General features: G+C 47.3%; 1 protein-coding gene across 1 annotated transcript in view; it reads right to left on the reverse strand.

Annotated features, from left to right (window-relative positions):
- EML1 (EMAP like 1) overlaps positions 1-20,540 on the reverse strand; it is a 102,614-nt gene that overhangs the window by 56,044 nt on the left and 26,030 nt on the right. Inside the window, exon 2 of the mRNA XM_037503917.2 lies at positions 5,797-5,979. Coding sequence (XP_037359814.1) covers positions 5,797-5,979 — 183 coding nt within the window. The remainder of the gene's footprint in view (positions 1-5,796; positions 5,980-20,540) is intronic.

Consider the following 20,540-nt stretch of genomic DNA (forward strand, 5'->3'; position numbering starts at 1 on the left):
GAACAGCAAATCGGTCCCACCAACTACGTGGATGGGTCTTGGACCCACACTGCTAAACGCAAGGAGACAGTCCGAAGGCCACATGGTGTGATGCCTGTCTGTTCCCATCTAGAAAGTGGCCCAGTGGGTGCAGAGCATGGGGGGATTGAAGTTGCACAAGGGATCCTTGTGGGGCGGTAAACCACTCTCCATAGATGGCAGGGATGGGTGTTGACAAGATGCATCTGTCCAAATGTGCTTGCTCTTTCAGCAAAGCGAGTGGACTTTAGTGCATGCAAATAAAAAGCTAGCTCTGAGATGGGAAGTGGATCGTGACAAAAGGAATCCACTGTGTTATAAATACAGGACACTGCCTCGCAGAAGGGGTCACTGCCATACGCAAATCCTGTACATAAGTATGAGAACGGGACCGCTGAGCACCCAGGGGAGGGCGGGGTGTTTCTTACCGCTGGAGGAGGTTACAGACCAGCAAGCAGAAGAGGCTAGAATGGCCCACGTGGTAACAGATTAGCCAGGAGACAGAGTCTGAACTCACGTTGAGCTGAACACACAGATTAGTGACTACAGAGACGGACATACACGCAGGTGCGTAGAAACACACATTTCCTGGCTCTGCTGAGAGCCGACAGCAGCGGCGCCCAGCAGCAAGGCTTGGTTTGCTAAGTCTTTTGGCAGCAGAGGAGCCAGGGCTCTGGGGTTGTGGCTGATCCCAGGGCAGGGAGGGAAGCCCAGGACAAGGGCCTGGTGCCCCTCGCATGCCAGAGGGGAAGGAGGAAAGATGTGCTCACAGCACAACAAAGCACCCCGCCCACGCCCCCACCCCCCAGATGAGGGCAAATCAAAGGGACACAAGAGCTGCAGCTGCAGGGAAGAGCATGACCACCAGACCTGGAGCAAGCGGAGCAACAGAAGAAATAACATGGGACTGGAGGATAAACAAAGGTCTAAACTAAACTAACTTTGCTCTCTTAAGCTCCTCCTCCTGCTTTGTCCTGGAGGAGGACTCCTTGGGTGTAGGAGGACTCCTCAGGTACGGGAGGACTCCTTAGGTATGGGAGGACTCCTCGGACGTGGGAGGACTCCCCGTGTGAGAGAACTCCTCATGTGTGGGAGGACTCCTTGAATGGGGGCTGTGCATGGTGACTTCTGAACAACCGAGCATGGAAGTAGGGGAAAGCGTCACTTCACAGAGACCAGGGTCAACATCAATGGTGATTAAATGACTTTGACAGGACGAGATGAAAATTGTGCTTTCCCTCCCTGCCACCCATCACCTGAGTCTAACAGGAGGAAACATCAGAAAAACCCAAACTGAAGGTCAGTCAATGAACTGTGTTGCCAGTTTTCCTCAAAACTGTCCAGGTCATTAAAACCAGGAAGATCTGAGAAACCATCATCCTGGAGATGCCTAAGGAGGCAGGACAGCCAGACAGAATCCTGGATGGGGTCCCAAACAAGAGGGGGACATTAGGGACCCACCGCGGGAATCACAGCAAAGCTTGCCCTTTATTAGTAACAGTGGGTTGACCTCGAGGGGCTGTGAGTTTGGGGTGTCAACACCAGGGGGCTGGGTGTGGGTGGACTGATGGCTGTCTGCACATCCTGTGACTGTTCTGGAAATTTACAACTCTTCCAGAATTAAAAAGCCAGCAGAATTTATTTTGTTCAGCACAGAATTAAGTCTGCCTTGATCTGGACTCTTAAAATACCAACACTGACAAATCTACAGAGAGCCACATTCTTCAGAGACTGAACCTTTTTGGTCTCCAAGCTGGGCCAGGCTCCTGTCTTTTTTTGAATGCAAAAGGAAATGGGAAAAACCACAGTCATCCCTGCAGGCAGTGGGGCACCCTTCTTACCCTTCGAAGCTTCTCTCCTCACTTCCTGGCCACTGCTCAGCTAGGGTATAACTCTAACGTTCCTCGGTGCCCTACCCAGCTCCAAACCAGGGCCCTTGGTTCCCCAACTCCAGAGCTGCTCCTCTTGCTGTCGCATCTCCTCATCTCTTGCTTCTCCCTCTTCCTCACCCCCCACTGCAATCTCCATTCTTTTGTTTTTTAAAATACATGTACTGGGTCAAATAGTGCCCCCCCCCCACCATTCATGCCCACACCGAACCCCAGGGAGTGAGCTCATTTGGACGCAGGGTCTTTGTGGATGTAAATGGCTGCGATGAGGCCTCACGGGATCAGGTGGGCCCTGAGTCTAGTGGTCAGTATCCCTGTACCAAGCCCAGGGGGACACAGGGAGGATGCCATGAAGATGCAGCAGAAACCAAGTCACTAAGTTGTTGTTTTTTTGAGTCATATTTTCAATAGTCACTCCGTGGTCATCTGGTATCGTCCTCCCACAGGAGAGACGGGGGTTCAGAAGAAGCCCAGCAACCTCACACTGCAGGCCCTCTCGGAGATGTGCCTCTGTCGAAATCCAAAGTTTACAACTTAGCATGTGTGACCAGAAGAACCTTAGCATTCCCCATCATCTATGTCCAAATTTAAAAAGTGTTTGTATTTGGAATTAGAGAAGGCCGCTGCTTTAGCTAAACCGTATGGCAAAGTAAATGATTACTTAAGTGCTGGGACAATTCCTAGCTTCAGTATCTAGCAAAATTATCCATTCCTTTCTCCTAAAGATACATTGGAAAATATACAAATGCCTTATTCACAAGGCCAATCACTGGGGTATTATTTGCCAAACAAAAGGCCACCCACAGGGATGGCTGAATAAGCCAGGCACAGCTCACAATGGAGAGCTTTGCAGAGTGAAAGGAATGTGGAGGATCTCTCCACTGGGGTGGGGGGTGGGGGCAGACCCTCAGGACATACTGTTAAATGAAAAGACAAGATATCACGTGTTACCTTTTATCTACAATGCCAGAAATCTAAAATCCTAACACTTCATATAATTTCAAAAAAAGATTCTGCAGTCATCAGAATATACATAAATCATGCTTTAATATACTGTTTGACAGGGGAAGGGGGCTGTTAATTGCACCCTTGAGCTATTTGTCTTTTTAGGCATTGGTAGTGCAAGCATGCAAAGGAAAGATGGGCATTAACAAACGCCTACAAAAAACCACTAACAAGTCAAATATCCATCAACTGGTGAGCAGATAAAATGTGGTATGTCCCTACAGTGGAATACTACTCAGTCATAAAAAGGAACAAAGTGCTGCTATCTGCTACACATGGATGAGCCTAGGAACATCATGCCAAGTGAGAGCAGTTGTGGAGAAAAGCTACCTGCTGCAGGGCTCCACTCGTGAAATGTCCAGAACAGTTGAATCTACAGAGGTGCTACCAGGGACGGAACAAGGGGAAGTGACCGCTGATGGGAACAGGCTTTCTTTCGAGTGATGAAGATTTTCTAAAATTAGACAGTAGGAATGGCTGTACGACTTTGTGAACACAATGAAAATCAGCGCCTGGTACACTTTTTAAAAATTAATTAATTAATTAATTTTTTTATTTTTATTTATTTATATAAGCACTGGGTACAGTCAGAAGCGTGGGAGGGTGAGAGAATCCACCAGAGCCAGAGCGGGGAGCAGAGCAGGCAGAAGGACCGAAGTACACTGCTGAGGGGAGCAGCGGGCGGCAGGAGAGGTCTGCATGCCATGTGGGACCCTCCTCCAGTGGCCGGGGAGCAGCCTGGGATTGAACCAGCGCTGCAGAGACTGCGGGCAGCTTCGCAACCCAGCGCTCAACCCCTGCGCCACCAGGGAGGCCCCGCCTGGTACACTTCAAATGGTGAATTTTGTTATGTGAATTACATCTCCAAGAGGCTGCTGCAATGAATAAGCCATTCACCAGACAACTGGGGAGATGGGAACGCTGACTCGAGACTTAGGAGTTAGTTACTTTTAAGTGTGATACTGGCATTTAGATTTTGAAAAGAGAATCCTATATCTTACATATTTAGATACAATGATATGGGATGTCTTAGATTTGCCTTTAAATAAACTTAATGGGGTGAGGGGAAGTCAGTGGGAGGAATGGGGGGGATTAGTTAAATAAAATTGACCACACATTGATAAATAATAAAGGTAGCCTAGTAAAAACAGAAGATATTTTTCTCTCTACTTTAATTTGATTATTTCATTCAATCACTTTCATAATACACAATTTAGAAATAATCATTTCAGCCTCTGAAAATGAAATATATCTAGTAAGACTTTCCTTTCATTATTAAAGAATGATTATTTAAGGTAGGGAGGGCAATTAATGAGAAAAACAGAAGAAACTGTCCAAAACAAAGCAGAAGTTACTGTTTATAACCAGTCATTTGTAAGGTAAAAGAGATTGTAAAAGCATAGTAGACAAGCGAGGGGCAATGTGCTTTTAATTTTGACTAACCAGGATAAAGAACTGAGTTATTCATTAATTTCATTTGCTGCAAAGATCTGACATTTTATTAATTTATTAGTGGCACTTGATTTTCTATTAAAATATATGAAGGGAATATCATATATTTCACACAATTTATGTGCTGATTATGATCTACTGCATCTGGGTTACTTTGCAAATCAAATTAAATCTTGAGAAAAAAACTCTTGAGTAGTATAGTTACTCATTTCTTTAATATTTGGTTTGATTTGAATAATGCTAATTTAAACAATATTGTAGCAAGGCAACATGAATGACAGAAAGAACACGTCAAGCCAGGCGTGGGGGCCAGCCTCAAACTTGTCCCTAACTAGCTGTGTAGCCTGGGGCCACACATTTTAACATCTAAAGGCTGTTTTCTCATCAGCTAAAATGGACATAATAACACCTTTTGCACAAAATTTCAGAGAGAGGAGATGAGCTAATACACCCAGTTTATCAGCTGCAACTAGCCATCAGCAATGGCAGCTACAAGTATTACTTTGTGTCTCAGAGCTAAGCATTAATGCAGCAGAGACTGCTTAGAGACAATGCTTCCACCGCCTCCAGGCTACGGGGGCTATGTCTGAGACTGGAGGTTTCCATGTCCTGGGGCAGTGAAACCGACTTGCTTATTAGCATCTCTACCAAAAGGTTTTGGCTGTATTTAGTAATTCTAATTCTCTGATCTGTTAACTAATGGGATTATTAACATAACCCCCCAAAAGTTTGCAAAAGGTAAATTAAAGTTTTATAAGAGGCAAGCTGCTGAATTACAATCTGAACTCATGAGCAAAATTTACAATGAGAAATATGAACTACTTGCTGGTTAATGCAAAACAAGGCAGATAATCCCAGATACAAGGGACAATGACCATATTTTAACCTACATTTTACATTTAAATCCATAATGCTCCTCTTGCCCTGAAATGGAAGTTAGTTGTGCCTGTGTATAATGGTGCTATTATTAATTTAACTCCAAGCCGGTGTTCCCTGTTCGCTCAAGTTGAGCTGCACGGAGTGGAGGAGGCACAGGAGAGGACAGAGATTGAGCCTCATGAAGCATCTGCAAGTGCACAGCCGCTGAAGGGTGCCCCAGGGATTGCGGGGTTTGGCTTTGTTTTTTTGCCAACTACCTCTATCAGAGTTGCAATAACTGTTCTCAGCAGTCCTCAGTGGACACTCCTTCCTCGCCTCAGCAGGTGACCTCTCCCTGGTTACCTTCGATGGACAACGGGCCACGAACTCCCCAGAGTCAAGGACAAATGAGCCACGCCGGTGATGTCCATCCCGTGGGGACCCTCCCCTGTCACCTGAGTGGCGATTCCCTGTGCTGTGGGAGAGCAAAGCACCTGAGAGCTGATGCTGCAGGCCCACCTACCCCCTGCACCCTCTGAGGCCAAGGCCCACCCCGTGCCAGCACCGTGCCCACCTTTGGTCGGTCCCTTCCTGCTCAGTACGGCCTGCTGCTCCTCCGTGATGTTCAGCCGCCGCACCACGTCTGCCAGGGCCGACTTGAGCAGCTGGATGTCATCCTCCTGCATCTGCACTCGCTGCTCCAGAGAGGCGATGCGGTCTGTCACCTCCATGCTGCTGGCCGCGGAGGCGCTGTCATCTGAATCAGAGAACAGGACAGGTGAGTCTCGCATGCCACAGGCGACAGCAGCGTCACAGACTCACAGCAGGTGCCCGCAACAAGATGCCCCACCCTCCCCAGGAGTTTTGATTTCTGACTGTGGTTTGAATCGCTGTTATACTTCCAAGTCAGTGCAGGCCACCTATCTCTGGCACGCCAAGGGTGAATCAGTGGTACAGGGGGTTCATTGCTCCCGCTGACCACGCTGTGCCCTATGGCAGCTTTGGTTCCAACAATGCTAACTGGCCATGGTCACATGACTGCAAGGCTACGACTCTGACAATGCAATGTAAGTGGCCCCATCTATTGAGAATTTTCTTACAGCTGCCACAATCCTTGCTACTTATGGAGAATCATTAATTCCCAATTCTGTATCAAGGACTGCCAGGTCCCATGTGACCTTCCTTGCCACTCCAACCTCGTTTTTTTTTTTTTTTTTTTTTTAGAGATTTATTTATTTATGTGTACAAGAACTGGGGTACAGGCCAGAGGTATGTGTGTGTGGGGGGGAGGAGATTCACCAGAGACAGAGTAGGGAGCAGAACAGGCAGACTGACTGAAATACACTGCTGAGGGGAGCAGTGGGCGAGGCAGGAGAGGTTTGCTGTGCCATGTGGGTAGTTCCCTGGCAGGGGATCGAACTCGTGCTGCTGTGGCTGCGGATAGCTTCACAGCATTGCGATTTAATCCCTTGTGCAACCAGAGAGGTCCTCCAACCTCATTTGATATCAAATCTTCCTTCACTCACCATGTTCTAGTCACACTGACCCCTGTCTCCTATCTTAGGGTTTCTACTAGAAATATTTCTCAACCAGCTTGTCTCATGACCAAATCTGTCAATTCTCTAGGTCCCACCTCCAGAGAGCCCTCCTAATAGCTTCACTTAAAGTGACTCTCATAGCAGCACTACTGATTTCTGTCATGGCATCACTGTCCAATGGTTGTCACCTTTGTTTGCTTATTGTCTTCATCTCCCGACTGAAATGTAAGCATCATGGACTCATGACTGCTTCTGGGTGTGACAGACTCCTATCAATGAGCACCCTTGCCCTCCACTCCCCCCTCACTCCCTGCAGAAAGCAATTATCACGCCTGGAAATTATACCAAACCAAGTCCCTGGCGGTGCAGAGTGTGGGCCCAGCACACAGACTGATGCAGTGTCACACTTTTTGGAAGGCAGATGGGACCACACAAGTAAATCCCCCTTTCCAGAGTTTTATCCCAGTGCTTTGGGGTCGCTGGAGAGAACCCAGAAGAGGAAAAGCCAGAAAAGGGATCCCCAAACTCTGTCCATTCATACCCATTTCCATACAGACTCAGGTGCTCCAGATAAACTCACATGACTAGAACTGAGAGGAGCTGTTGCCCAGCCAAGCGAGGTTCCCACAAAGGCAAACTAAACAGCTGTCACAGCAGTTGGATATACAGTTAATTAAAATTAAAATATGAAAGTGAGAACAGGTGGGGCTGGGAAAAAGGGCTGGGGGGATCAGGGGTGGTCGGTATTTTTTTTCCTTCAGAAATAAAAATAATAGCAATCAGAATCTCCATGACTCACTTTTGTAATGTGCGGAGCAGAACAGAGGTGGAGCCACTGAAATCCACTGCTGAGGTGACCAGTGGGGAGAGAGGAAAGGTCTGCTGTGCCCTGTGGATTAGCTCACAATCCAAAATCACTCAACATATTAAGACTCAAGAAATGGAACATATTCTCAAGAGAAAATAAGTTGAGTCCAATTCCAAAGTGAACAGTATATTGGAACTTACAGGTAAGAAATTTAAAATTAACTGTCATAATTACCCTCTAAGAAAAATTTTTAAAAGTTAATAGAGAAGCAAATTCTCAGTAGAAAAACAGAATCAATAAAAAATGAATCAGATGGAAATTTTAGAACTGAAAGTATAATTCTGGAAATGATAAATTCACTGAATAGATTTTGTAACTGAAAGGACATGAAAGAAGAAAGAATAAGGAGACTTAAGCAAGCCTAAAGCAAGGGTCAAGCATGCCCCAGAAATATCCATGGTGAAGAACAATGAGGGAAAAAAATTGAAAAAAAATGGACAGAGCCTTGGGCACTTATTAGATGATCCCAAACAGCCCCAAATACAGTTAACTGGAATGTAAGAGAGAGAACAGCTGGTGGTGGGAGAAAGAGCTGAGGGAGGATCAGGGGTGGTAGGTATTTCACTCTGGGGGATTTTTCCTTCAAAAATTAAAAAAGGGATTAATCAATTTCTTTGATATCTTTACAGAATTTTCAAAAAAAATGTTAACCAAAAAAAGGGGAGGGGAGAAACAGGGATGAAAAAGTCTAAAAAACCACGTCCCTTAAATATCCCAAATTTGATAGGCAGAAATATAAAGCTACAAAATGCTAAATGACCACCAAGCAAAATAAATACAGAGAAGACAATCTCAAAGTGTTAGAAAAGTCAGACTGTTGGAAATGAAAGATGAAGTACATATATTGAAAGCAGCAAGAGAAAACTGTTATATTCCATTGGGAGAAACAACAATTCGGTTAACAGCTGACTTCTTGTCAAAGCCCATGGAGACCAGAAGAGAGTGGAACCTCTTCTAAGCATGGAATGCAATCACTTCAATCCAGAATTCTATACCCAACAAAAATGGCCTCTAAGAATGTGGGCAAAATAAAGACTTCTTTAGAGAAATGAAAAGTGAAGGAATCAAATCTAGATGTGCATTATCGGAACTCCAATGTAATTTTTACAAGCCAAAGAGAAATTTTGTAGGATGAACCAAAGAGCACACAGGCACATGAAAAGATGTTCAACATCATTAGCCATTTGGAAAATGCAAATTAAAACAGCACTGAGACATTACTACACATCTGCTAGGGTGGGTAAGACACAAAATCCCTGACAAAACAAATGCAGTGAGAATATGGAGCAAATAAAACTCCTACAGTGCTAGTGGGCATAAAAATGATGTGGGGTAGTCTGGAAAGCTGTTTAGGGGTTTCTTCTACAGTTAACCAAGCATTAACATGTGACCCAGCAATATTTACTCTAGAGAAAGGAATGCTACATTCATGTAAAACCTGTACCCCAATGCTTACAGTGGCTCTATTCATACTTGGCGAAAACTAGAAACAACGCAAATGTGTTTTGGTAAATGGATAAAGCATGACATACCTACATGGTAGAATAGTACTCAGCAATGAAAAGGAATGAACTACTGATATATGCAACCACTGAGATGGGTCTCAAAGGCATTATGCTGAGTGAAGAGAGCCTGTGTCAAAATGTCACACACACTGCATGATTTCACTTCCATCACATTCTCAAAAGAACAAATCCATAGTGGAGCAGATCACATTGGCAGTTGCTGAGAGCTGAGGTAGGAGCTTTTCCAGGGTGTAATGGATCCTGTTGGTCGTGGAAGTTACATGAATCTACACTGCACTAGGACTCACAGAATTGACTCCAAAGTCAGTTCTGTGAACATTGCTATAAAAAATGAAAGAACTTTATGAGAGTTCAAATGAGCCAAGATCTGCTCATTGGCTTTGTCAATTAGGGGTTGTTATTTGTGCTTGTTGAGGTTGGTTGCTATGATACCATGAGAGCTCAGCACAGAAATATTTCCATGAAAACTGAATATTTGTTGCTCATTGGAAAGAATGTCTCTCAGGTTGATAGAACATCTTGTGAATGTTCTGGGAGATTTCTCCACTGTCCTTTCACATGGATGGAAGGCAGGCAGGAGAGAAAGGTCTTCCCTCTGAGGAGCAAGTGAAGAGCTCAGTAAAAACTTTCTAAAGTGTGAACAAAGGAACAAAACTTTCTAAAGTGTTTCACAGGCCTGTGAAACAATGTCACCTGGGAGTCTGGCCAAAAAACACCTGTCTGGGAAGGTCTCGGCCCCAGGAGTGGGTAAGAAGGGCTCCCCTGTGCATGGAGAGGCTTCCAGAGCCAAGCCAGGGTTGGGGAGCACTTGCAAGCAGGCACATGCTACAATAAGTTACCTGGGCTCAAATCCCAGCCTGACCACTTCTTGGCATGTGACCTGAGCAATGATTTAATTGCAATGTGCCTCAGTTTCCCCATTTGTAAAACAGGGATGACAACGATTAACTCCTTCTTCAGGTTGTCATAATGAGCTCATATACGTAGCGTGCTCAGGGTCGACTTCTGCATTTACAAATTTAAGCAGGCATGAAGCAGGAATGTCATCAGTATTATTGTTACTGATGTTATTGCTGATAAAAATTATCAAAGTAAATTCAGGTTTATTATTTCCTTCAAAATTCCTCTGTGCCCTCTAAACACTGAGATGCAAAATAGCACCAAATGCTTAACTACAACCAGTGCTTTATGAAGAATGCGTTTCTATGTCATGAAGGGCTTGGCACAGAGCACCCTCTGTTTCTCTGATCGCAGGCCTCAGAGCAGCGGCAGCTTTCAGGGGCTGGCACACTCCCTTCCTGGGACCAGGGGTGGTGGCCAGAACAGCACGGGAGAGGAGCGGCTACCTGCCTTATGCAGCCTCACGTCTCACATCTGTGTTATCACGACGTGTTGGGTGAGACGAGGCCGGAGGCTCTGTGGGCCCAATCTGTGAGGTCACCAGGCCTGGAGCCGCCTGTCTGTGCATAGGTGGTTTTAATAAAACGGCACAAATCAGAGTCTATTCTAATGAGATTGCACATTCACAAAGGAAACGGTTGATTTTACTATTTAACCAACAAAAAACAAAGCCCCAACCACCTCAATGTCTGCCTTCAAATGCAAGCGACTACACACTCATCTGTGAGATCTGCTAAAGTTTCCAGGCGACATAATCCAGTGGTTTTCCAGCCTGCCAGGAGGTGCTTAACCCTGCAGTGGACTGTCTTCCCGCTGCTCCGGAGGTAACTGCTCCAAAGAGGGGCCGGGGCCCTTGTGCCACTAGAATGTCTCTAGGGGGGCATTAAAACAGCACCAGCGCCAGAGCTGCTATATCCTGTCATTTTCACCTCCTTGTCAAGCATCACCACTCTTGGGAGGCTACAGGGAGGTCTGGAAAATACATATTGTCCATACTTTCGCCTCCTGGTTTTTTAAACATCTGTATGAAGGTGACCCATAGGCTGGGCTGAGGCATCTGCTAATTTCCTTGGTGGGGGAGGGCAGGGGGCGGGTGAGGGGGTCTTTCACACATGACCGGGAGCATGTTCCTTATCTCAGCATCAGGTAACCAAGCCCCAGACAGTGATCACGTCATGCAGACAGACACTGGGCAAAGGGCTGACAGCACTGAGTGGGTGCCTGCAGCGCCCCAAGGCCTGAGCAGATGTCTCAGCCAGGCAAGGCGCTGGGGGATGCCCGGAAGTTCCAGCCTCCTGGCATTTTATCAACAGCTGAACGTGGTTCAGAAAAACTGGTCTTTGACATGGCTAGTGATCAGCCTTCCTGAACCTTGCTGCCTGGTCCTGATGCGTTAGGGAGAACACAGACTTGAGGGGTTCAGTGCCTGTCACTTAGCAGCTGGGAGACGTGGCCAAAGCCCGTGCCACCGTGGGGGTCTCCTCAGGATGACGGTAAATAGCTGCTCAGCCCTTGGCCCTTCAGGATGACTGTGGTTCACAGCTGTCAGCAGGCTTGTTTACAAAAGCCAGAAGCAAACACTGACTTCAAGAAGCCCGCGAGGTCACTGAACAGATTTGGGGGTGCCGAGCTGTGCCTGGCCCGTGAGGGAGCCCAGCGAGGTGAAAGGTCCTGCTTCCGCATGGACAGCACCTCCGGCCCAGGTGAGGAAAGCAGATGTCAACTTCAGGACACAGAGGACACTGCAGCCCACTCCAGGGCAGCGCGAGCCTGGGGGCCAGAGGCGGCCCGGGCCCACCTGCGCCCAGTCCAGCTGGACCCCACAAGCACCTGGGGGGATGCTGGCCTCCTGCTGTGATTCAGGGGGTGCCCTGGGGCCAGGTGCTCACAGGCACAGAGAGGACCTTGCATCTCGGCTCTGAGCCCAGATCTTGCAGCTATTTGTGGCTCAGACTTCGGTTTAGTGACCTTTTACAGGAAAAGAGTGGTACAGAAAGATCTTCCGGTGCCGTGTGTGTTTTCTTAATTTAACAGGCAAGGAAGTGTGTCCTCCCCTCCATTCTATGTCCTCTCATGATCTAGAGATAAAGCAGCTCCTGACCGGGCGCCTCCTGGGATGTGAGGTCATCTGTGTGATGATCTGGGACCCGAGGGGACAAGCGATTTTAAAAGGTGAACTTAGATCCGTCCCTTTTCTCTGGGGAGGTTCTTACTTCCCTTGATTACTCAGGACACTAAGTACCAAAGCGCCCTCTCCCCGTCACGGTGCCAGGCGTGGGGCTCACGGGCCCACCCCTGACCACCAGCCCACTAGGCCACCTTCCGTTCGCTGTGCCCATTTCACGGGGGGTGGGGAAGTCAGGCCCCTCGTCAGGGTCACCCAGCTGGAAAGCACGAGCTGCGAGGCTGCCTGGGAGCCTCTTTTCACCCAGAGTCGCCGTCCAAATGGCAAGAACTCGTTCCCGTGGACGTGTGCGGAGCTGAGGAGAACAGACGCCGCCATTGTGCATTGTTTTATGTTTCTGAAATAACAGACAAATGCTACTGAAGACAAAATCTTATTACAAGGCTGTAGTATTTTAGAAGCAATGGTATTAGCAATCGTTTGCAGATAAACATCTCAAATAAAAGTTGCCTTTCCATGACGGGCCAATCATTTCTGCAGGGTCTGTGGAAAAGCTGGCCCATCATCACACTAGGAGCCGCTCTATGGGCTCCCGGCGGCACAGGAAACAGAAGCAGGGCACGGGGAGGTGCTCTCAGGAGGCCGGCTGGCTGCGCAAAGCTCCGGGCTCATCTCTATGCTGGGACTCCCTCCTCGGGCCACCTGGGTCGGCCAGGAACCCTGAGTCTTGCTTATCTCGGGGGGCACCTGCACTTCTGCTCTGGCTCTGGCAGTCCTCACTTCATAGAAAATGACGAGGACTGTCCCGACCCCTCAAGAAGCCCATCCCCAGTGCTGGCGCTGGTCTGGGCGGCCGTGACAGAATCCCTGACAGGTACAAAGCGCTGCCACCCTACTGGCCAGGGGACTTCAGCAGAGTCTGGGAGGAGACGATACAAAGAACCTTTATGAGCCTTAGGCTGTGAAACTGGGGTGTCAGAGACCAGCCAAGGTACCTAAGTTCATCCTAAAAAGCAACATGTGAGCATTGTATTGAGCTGATGTGGCGCTTCAGGCTAAGAAGCTTTCCCTTTCATTTCAGTAAAATGCTCCTGGGCTTCCTTCCTCACAGAGGTGGTGCTGGGCAAAGCAACACATGCAGCCCCCTTCCCATGCCAGGCGCTCGGGCCAGGGGTCAGGCTGGCTAACAGGGAGCAAAAGGGCGACACAGGAGCACATGTGAGAGCACACTGGCAAGAAGCCCGGCTAGAGGTGTAACGTGAGGACCAGACAGACCTGGATTGAATAGGTGAAGGAGGGAGAGCAGGGTTTCAGGTGAGCTACTGGGCTTCAGTGACTGAACAGTAATGAAGCAAAAGAGGAAGGATCCGAACAACCACCTCTCGAAAGAACAGCCTTGAGAGTCTCTAGCTGAGTGTTTGGGAAACATGTTACTTTACCATGAACTATACTCTAATTTCACTTTGCCTAACCAGAATTATCAAGCCAGCAGACTTCCCCTGGCGCCCAAGAGGCCTTGAAATCTTTGCAATGTTTAACACTGAATACTTTAACAGCTAATACTTTAATCTTTAACATCACCTAATACCATACATGCACCTACATGCACACACCACATACAGGTTTGTATATGGAAGCGGCACCCATTCACACATGCACACACAGAGGCATGTGCAATACATGTGCAAATGTGCATACATACACACAGGTACCTCGCCAGCACAGGCACAAATGTACACACCCACCCCTACTTTTGCAGGAGTAATTGTGTTTCTTGTTTCTGTCAGAAACTAAAGATCTAAATGCTCTTAGGTTTGTTAAAACCTCTTTTCCACTTTATAGTTTTCAAGCAAAAAAGACATCTTGCAGTTGAGCAGAAAAGAAATCCCCTAACACTGTGCAGAGCAATATGCTCTCAAACTTGATCTTGGCCCCTGAAGTTCATAACCCCAAGAACACCGGGGCACATCCAGCTGGGATGAGAAAGAGAGGAAAGAAGGTCAAAGCTTGGAAATAATGCCCCTTGCAAGCCTCGCAGGATTGCCAAGTCCTAACCATAAAAGGAGAGATTAAAACTGTGGAGGTGGGGAGGGGGACCCAGCAGACAAAATAAGGGGCTTAAGGGTAGAACTTGAAAAACACCAGAACTGTGGTAAATGCCTCGTTCTGAGACTTGCTGTTGTCTCAGTTCCTAAGTTGATGTAACAGAAAGTATCTGAAAAGGCAGCTGTGATACATTTTTATTTGATACAAAATTTCAAGACCTCTCAGCAAAAAAGAATCAAATGAAAGCTATCCTTATCTTAATGTTTTCTATTCATGTCCAATTAGTACACAACTTTTCCATTTAAAGTGCCAGCAATTGCATTCCCCACAGCACCCATGGTCTTGCAGACTGAATGGTTTTGGGAATTCCAGACGATATTCGCTTGCACAAGAGCCTGTCCTTGAAGAAAGAGTTGCAATGAAAGTCAGAAAAGCACAGTTTAAATGGTTTGAAAGCCACAAACGGGGCTGAAGTCAGAGCACTGGTCTTCAAGATGGCACTGTAACACGCTGAAGCCAGCGGTCCAGCTGCTGAGGATGGAGTGACAATATTTGACTCAGGGAGACGCGTAAGAGTGAAGATACCTAGACCTCATCATAGAACTTTTAGGTTTCCATCAAAAAGGTGAGTAACAAGACCCCAAAGCCAGAACCTAAAGGGAGGTCTTTCCGCCTCCCACCAAACACAACACTTTTTTTGTGATTGGCATTGTCACTGTAAAGCTTTTCCTTTGCCCTTTTCTTATCAACATTGTCTAACTACTTTTTAAAAAGTGTCATCAGGGCCTCCCCTGGTGGCACAGTGGTTGAACGCTGGGCTGCGAGGCTGCCCGCAGCCTCTGCAGCACCGGTTTGTTCCCCGGCAGCCGGCGAGGGTCCCACAAAAAAAATAAATAAAAGGCACAAATAAAAAGTGTCATCAGCCTCTGCTTCAGACAAGATGAGTCACAGGGACAGGATTTACCTTCCTACCTAAAATAGCACAAAGGAACACACAAGATATATTACAGCAAGTTTTTAAAAATCACTGACTCTCTTCAATAGGCAGAAGGTTTTTACAATGGTGACCGACATTTTAAGACATTGACAATAACTGAATGTGAATGGATAAGACCCTGTGTAACAGGGTGGTCCCCAGGAAAGGGGGAGGTTCCCTGCCCCACCCAAGGGAGGGTGGAGCTGAGCAGGAAGAGGAGAAGCTGGAGAAGAGACTGAGGAAGGAAGGAAGCAAGATGGAGCCAGGAGACCTGGAGGAGGCGCATGGAGCCTAGAGACATGTGAAGAAACTGCGCTTGTCTTTTGGTCGTGGACTGGGTGACACAGATGTGGGTGAGACCCGTGGGGAGGTGACAATGGCAGCTTTTATCTGGATGTTGATTTTGCTCTTTTCCTTCCGGGCTTGTCCGGTTGTTTGTGACCCTTTTCTGTGGGTCCCCACTGGAAGATGTTTTAGACTTGTGGCAGGCTTTGGGGCCTTGCTCTGGGCCGACCCCATATGGATGGAGTTTTACCCACGAGGGGATGGGTAACTTTGGGTGCTTCATTTAGAAACTAGACTCTTTGCCTCACCTGTATTGTTTCCTAGTTTTTATTAAAGATCCTTCCCATTAAAGTGTCATATGTTTTGTGTTGATGCGGCGGATGGCAGAACCCATTTAGAATAGGCAGGTTTGCGGGGTTTGGGCTGCCCCTCTCCCTGTCCTATAACACCTGGACATTGACAAGGAGGGACCGTGCCCCCTCAGAGAGGTAACAAAACCCGTGGCCCCAGGACGGCCCAGCATGAAGCACAGAGGACTTCCAGGAGGTGATGCAGGAGGGGGCCCTCCACCAGGGGGTGGAGCCTCATAGTCTCCCTAAGTTGCAGAGACAGCAGGATGTCCAGAAAAAACAAAAACAAACAGCAGGCTGGAGTTCCCAGGGAGAGGTCTGAAGGCGAGGGAGTGGCAGAGAGAAATGTTGGGAATGAGCAGAGGATGCCCTGTCTTGTGGCTAAGATGGGTCAGCATTTCTGTGTGAGGACATTACCCATGGCTGGGGAAAGAACCATTCAGAAGATCAGAGAACAATAGCCAGTGCTCACCCACCCAGGGTGGGGCCCACAGAACCCACAGAGCATGGGGTAGAGAAATCAGAGGGTTGTATGCCACTCTGGTCCCTCCCCACCCCACCCGACCCCCGACCCCAAACAAAGCTGGAGAGCGAGACTTGGAAGGATCAAACTGTTTCCAAGTAAATCAATCATCTCCCAGAAGAAAGCTTGAAAATAGTTCTAGGAATACAAAAATATCTAACTCCCTACAAGGTAAAAGCACAATGGCCAGAATCCAATTAAACAGCACCAGGCAGACTAAGACGGAGAACAGGGAAACAGGACCCATAATAAGGAAAGACTCGAGCAAGCAAAAATCCTAGAAATGACACAGATGATGGCGCTGGTGTCAGGGAGCACGGCCAGCTGCCGGGGCTGTACACGCGCCCAAGGGGCTGAGGGGAAGCCAGACATGCCGGGAGAGGCAGGTAGGACGTGTTTCAAAAAGAACTCAAACTCCCAGAGATGAAAACCGCAATTTGATGGATGAGATTAACTTAAAAAAAATTAGTGAACTTCCCAAGTTGGCGATAAAACTTCCCAAAGAGAATTCAGTGAGAAAAGAGGCTGAAGCGCGGGAGCGGGGAGAGGCGGGGAGAGAGGGGTGGGCTAGGAAAGAGGGAGGGATCCTATATAGTTGGAAAAATAATAAATTAAACATTTCCAGAATTTGATGAAAATGGAAAACCCACAGTTTGAAAAGCTCAACGAATCCCAAACACAAGAAACACGAAGTCAATGGCACCAAAGGGGTCTCAGCAGGTGCGGAGGCGCCATGGAGGAAGCACAGGAGGGCCAGGGCGGGTGTCCTCAATGGGTAAAGGTCACCCACGAAAGCCTGCAGCTGGCACTGGCCGGGGAGAACCTGGACGCGCTCCCCTAAGATGGGGACAAGGTGGGGGGGGAACACCCCTTACCACCCTTACTCAACAATGGCACTGGGAGTCCCAGCCAGTGTGTGAAGGCAAGGAAGTAAAAGGCTCACAGATGGGGAAGGAAGACATTAAACCATCTTCGGATGACATGTTGGCCTATGTGGACAGCACCAACGCTCGATGAAAGACTCTCAGGATTGGGCCTCCCTGGTGGTGCAGGGGTTAAAGTCTCGCGCTATCAAGCTATCACCAGCCACTGTGCCTGAGTCTAATCCCGGACCAGGCAGCTGACCCACAGGGCACAGCAGACCTCTCTTGTCTCCCCGCTGTTCCCCTGAGCAGTAGATTTCAGTGGATCCACCTGTTCTGCTTCCCACTCTGTACCTGGGGAATCCTCTCATCCCCGCACCTCTGGCCTGAAACCCAGTTCTTTTTTTCTTTTTTTTTTTTTAAATGAAAGCTGCATGGTCTCTCTCTCTTTTTTTTAAAAAAGATTTATTTATTTATTTATTTATTAAAGATTTATTTATTTATTTATACAAGCACTGGGTACAGTCAGAAGCGCGGGAGGGTGAGAGAATTCACCAGAGCCAGAGCAGGGAGCAGAGCAGGCAGAAGGACCGAGGTCCACTGCTGAGGGGAGCAGCGGGCGGCAGGAGAGGTCTGCGCGCCATGTGGGACCCTCCTCCGGTGGCCGGGGAGCAGCCGGGGATCGAACCGGCGCCACGGAGGCCGCGGGCAGCTTCGCAACCCAGCGCTCAACCGCTGCGCCACTGGGGAGGCCCTGCACCCCAGTTCTTGTATGCATAAATAAATGAATGAATGAATGAATAAATAAATCTTTTTTAAAAAACCCCAAACTCCCAGGATTAGTAAGTGACCACAGTGAGGTTGCTTGATACAAGGGGAAAGGTCAAGTCAACTGCTTCCCTATAAGCCACCAGTAAACAACTGGAATATGGAGTCACGAACACAACGCCACTGACAACCGCACCCCCCAAAGTGAAATACTCAGGTACAGATCTTAAAAAAAATATGTTTAGGATAGTTATGTATAGGACAGGGTGTATAAGGTAGGTGGAAGGATGGATGGATGGATGGATGGTTAGAAGGCTATAGATACAGATATGCAGGAAACTATAAAAATATGATGAAAGAAATCAACAAAATATATACAAGGTCTATATGCAGAAAACCAAAAAATAATGATGAAAGAAAAGAAGATCTAAAGAAATGGAGATATTCTTGTTCGTGGATACAAAGTCCCAGTATTGCTATGATGACAACTGTCCGCTGTTGGTCTACAGATTGGACATATCCCAATCATAACCCCCACAAGCTACATAGTGAATTTTGAGAAGAAAGAAGTTAATGTCCATCATAGCAGAAGTCAATGAAACAGTAAAAAAAAAAAAAAAAAAAAAAAGGAAAAATCAATGAAACCAAAAGCGTGTTCTTTGAGAAAGCAAATAAAATGGAGAAAACTTTAGCCAAATTAATCAGGAAAAAAAGAAAAATGACACAAAATAGCGACACCAGGAAGAAGAGTAGCATTACAGCACACACGGGTGTTTAAGGAATGACAAGGGAACATGGAAAACACCTCCATGCCAACACGTTGCTAGCTTACGTGAAACACGCAAATTCTCCGTGATACAAAGCTACCAAAGCTTGTGTAAGAAGAAACAGATAACCTATTTTTAAAAATGGAATTGATAGTTCAAGACCTTCCTCAAAGAAAAGACCCAGTTGCCTTCACTGGTGGATTCAACCCAACGCTTCAGGAGAAGCAATCCCAATTCTGCACAAACTCTTGTAGACCACCGACGTGGGGGGAATATTTCTCAACTGATCAACGAGGCCAAAAGCAGACAAGTTTACAGCCAAAAAGAAGTGTTGGTGAGCACATGGGGCAACTGGACCTGTTCCCTGCCGTGGGACACGGCAGCAGCCACAACCACAGATTCGTCAATTTTCCAGGAGCGATGGAAGGGCTGTCCACGCAGAGGTTGGGACACCTTGTCCAAGCAGGAGCCAGAACTAGGAACAGCCCAAAGTCCACCCATGAGTGAGTAGAGAAACACTGTGCGTGTCCACGTGGCAGATACACGGCTCGGGAGCAAAAGCATGTTACCGCTGATACTTGCACTGACACGGCCAAACCCCGAAATAAGTACTCGGAGTGAGCAAAACCAGGCAACAGCGTGCATGCTGCATGGTTCTAGGATGTGAAACTACACAGGGTGCAAACTAATCTATAGTGACAAAGGCCAGGGTGCGGGGTGGGGGGGGGTGACAGTGAGAGAATGATAAAGGGGCGCAAAGAAACTTCAGGGGGTGATGACTATGTTCATCATCTTGATAGAGGTCACGTCTTGTGGATACATGCATACGTCAAGACTTATCAAATTATTCATTTAAAAAACCCTTGGATCATTATAAGTCAGTGATCCTTGCAGAAAGTTTTGTAAAGGGGATGGACGCGACAAGAACAAAATAATCTTACTATCTTTCTAATTTATCTTATGATCTCAGAAAACCTACCCAAGTGTAAGGAGATATCAAAAAATCTCTGGTAAAATGAAACAGGATACAAAAAATAGGAATATACTCAGCTTGGACAAAGAAAGGCAAAAGATAAATTGAACAACTTCTGGACTTAAAGATTAGAGCACATTTTCCCCCTTAATAGAGCTTTAGAAAAAAGAAAAATACTTTTAATCAAGGCCAGACCTGCATTATTTAAGTAGTCAGAGCAGAACTCTAACCACCCCCACGCCCCAATTTCACACTCTTAGACTACCTTTAAAACCCCACTGAAAAGTCTCCATTTCAAATTCCACAAAATGCACCTGTGGGCTCACAGCCGCTGATGGGAGCAGAGTCCAGGAGCCCAGGCCCCAGGTTCCTGTACCTACTTCCCCACACCTGTCCCTGAGGGCTGCTCGCCTCCCTCCACCTGGCTCTTTGCATGCAGCGTTGAGAGGGTGTGGCTGAGATTAGAGCAGCAGTCGAGCATGCAGGCCCATGCGAGCTTCTCTATGTCCCAGACACTGCGTCCGGCCACCGGGAACCCCGCTCAGAGCACATTTACAGAACAGCCTTCAAATAACACGAACCGGCCATCTAGTTCTTCAGTTTCTTAAACGCACTTGAAAAGGACATTTGTGCATTAGCTGCAGCATTTTCCAAAGTAAACCTCTGCAGTTTCATTCTGTCCTTGAGTTGCATGTGAGGCTTAATCTCAAGCCAAGAAGGAGGGCGGGGAAGGGACTAGAGATGACTCATTAAACCTTGTGGATGAAGCCCCCTGGGAATCAGCTTCCTAGAAAGTCAAGTTTTAGGAGG

Source organism: Talpa occidentalis, unplaced genomic scaffold (assembly GCF_014898055.3).
Source record: "Talpa occidentalis isolate TD23 unplaced genomic scaffold, MPIMG_talOcc4v2.1 talOcc4.11, whole genome shotgun sequence".
NCBI classification, from domain to species: domain Eukaryota; kingdom Metazoa; phylum Chordata; class Mammalia; order Eulipotyphla; family Talpidae; genus Talpa; species Talpa occidentalis.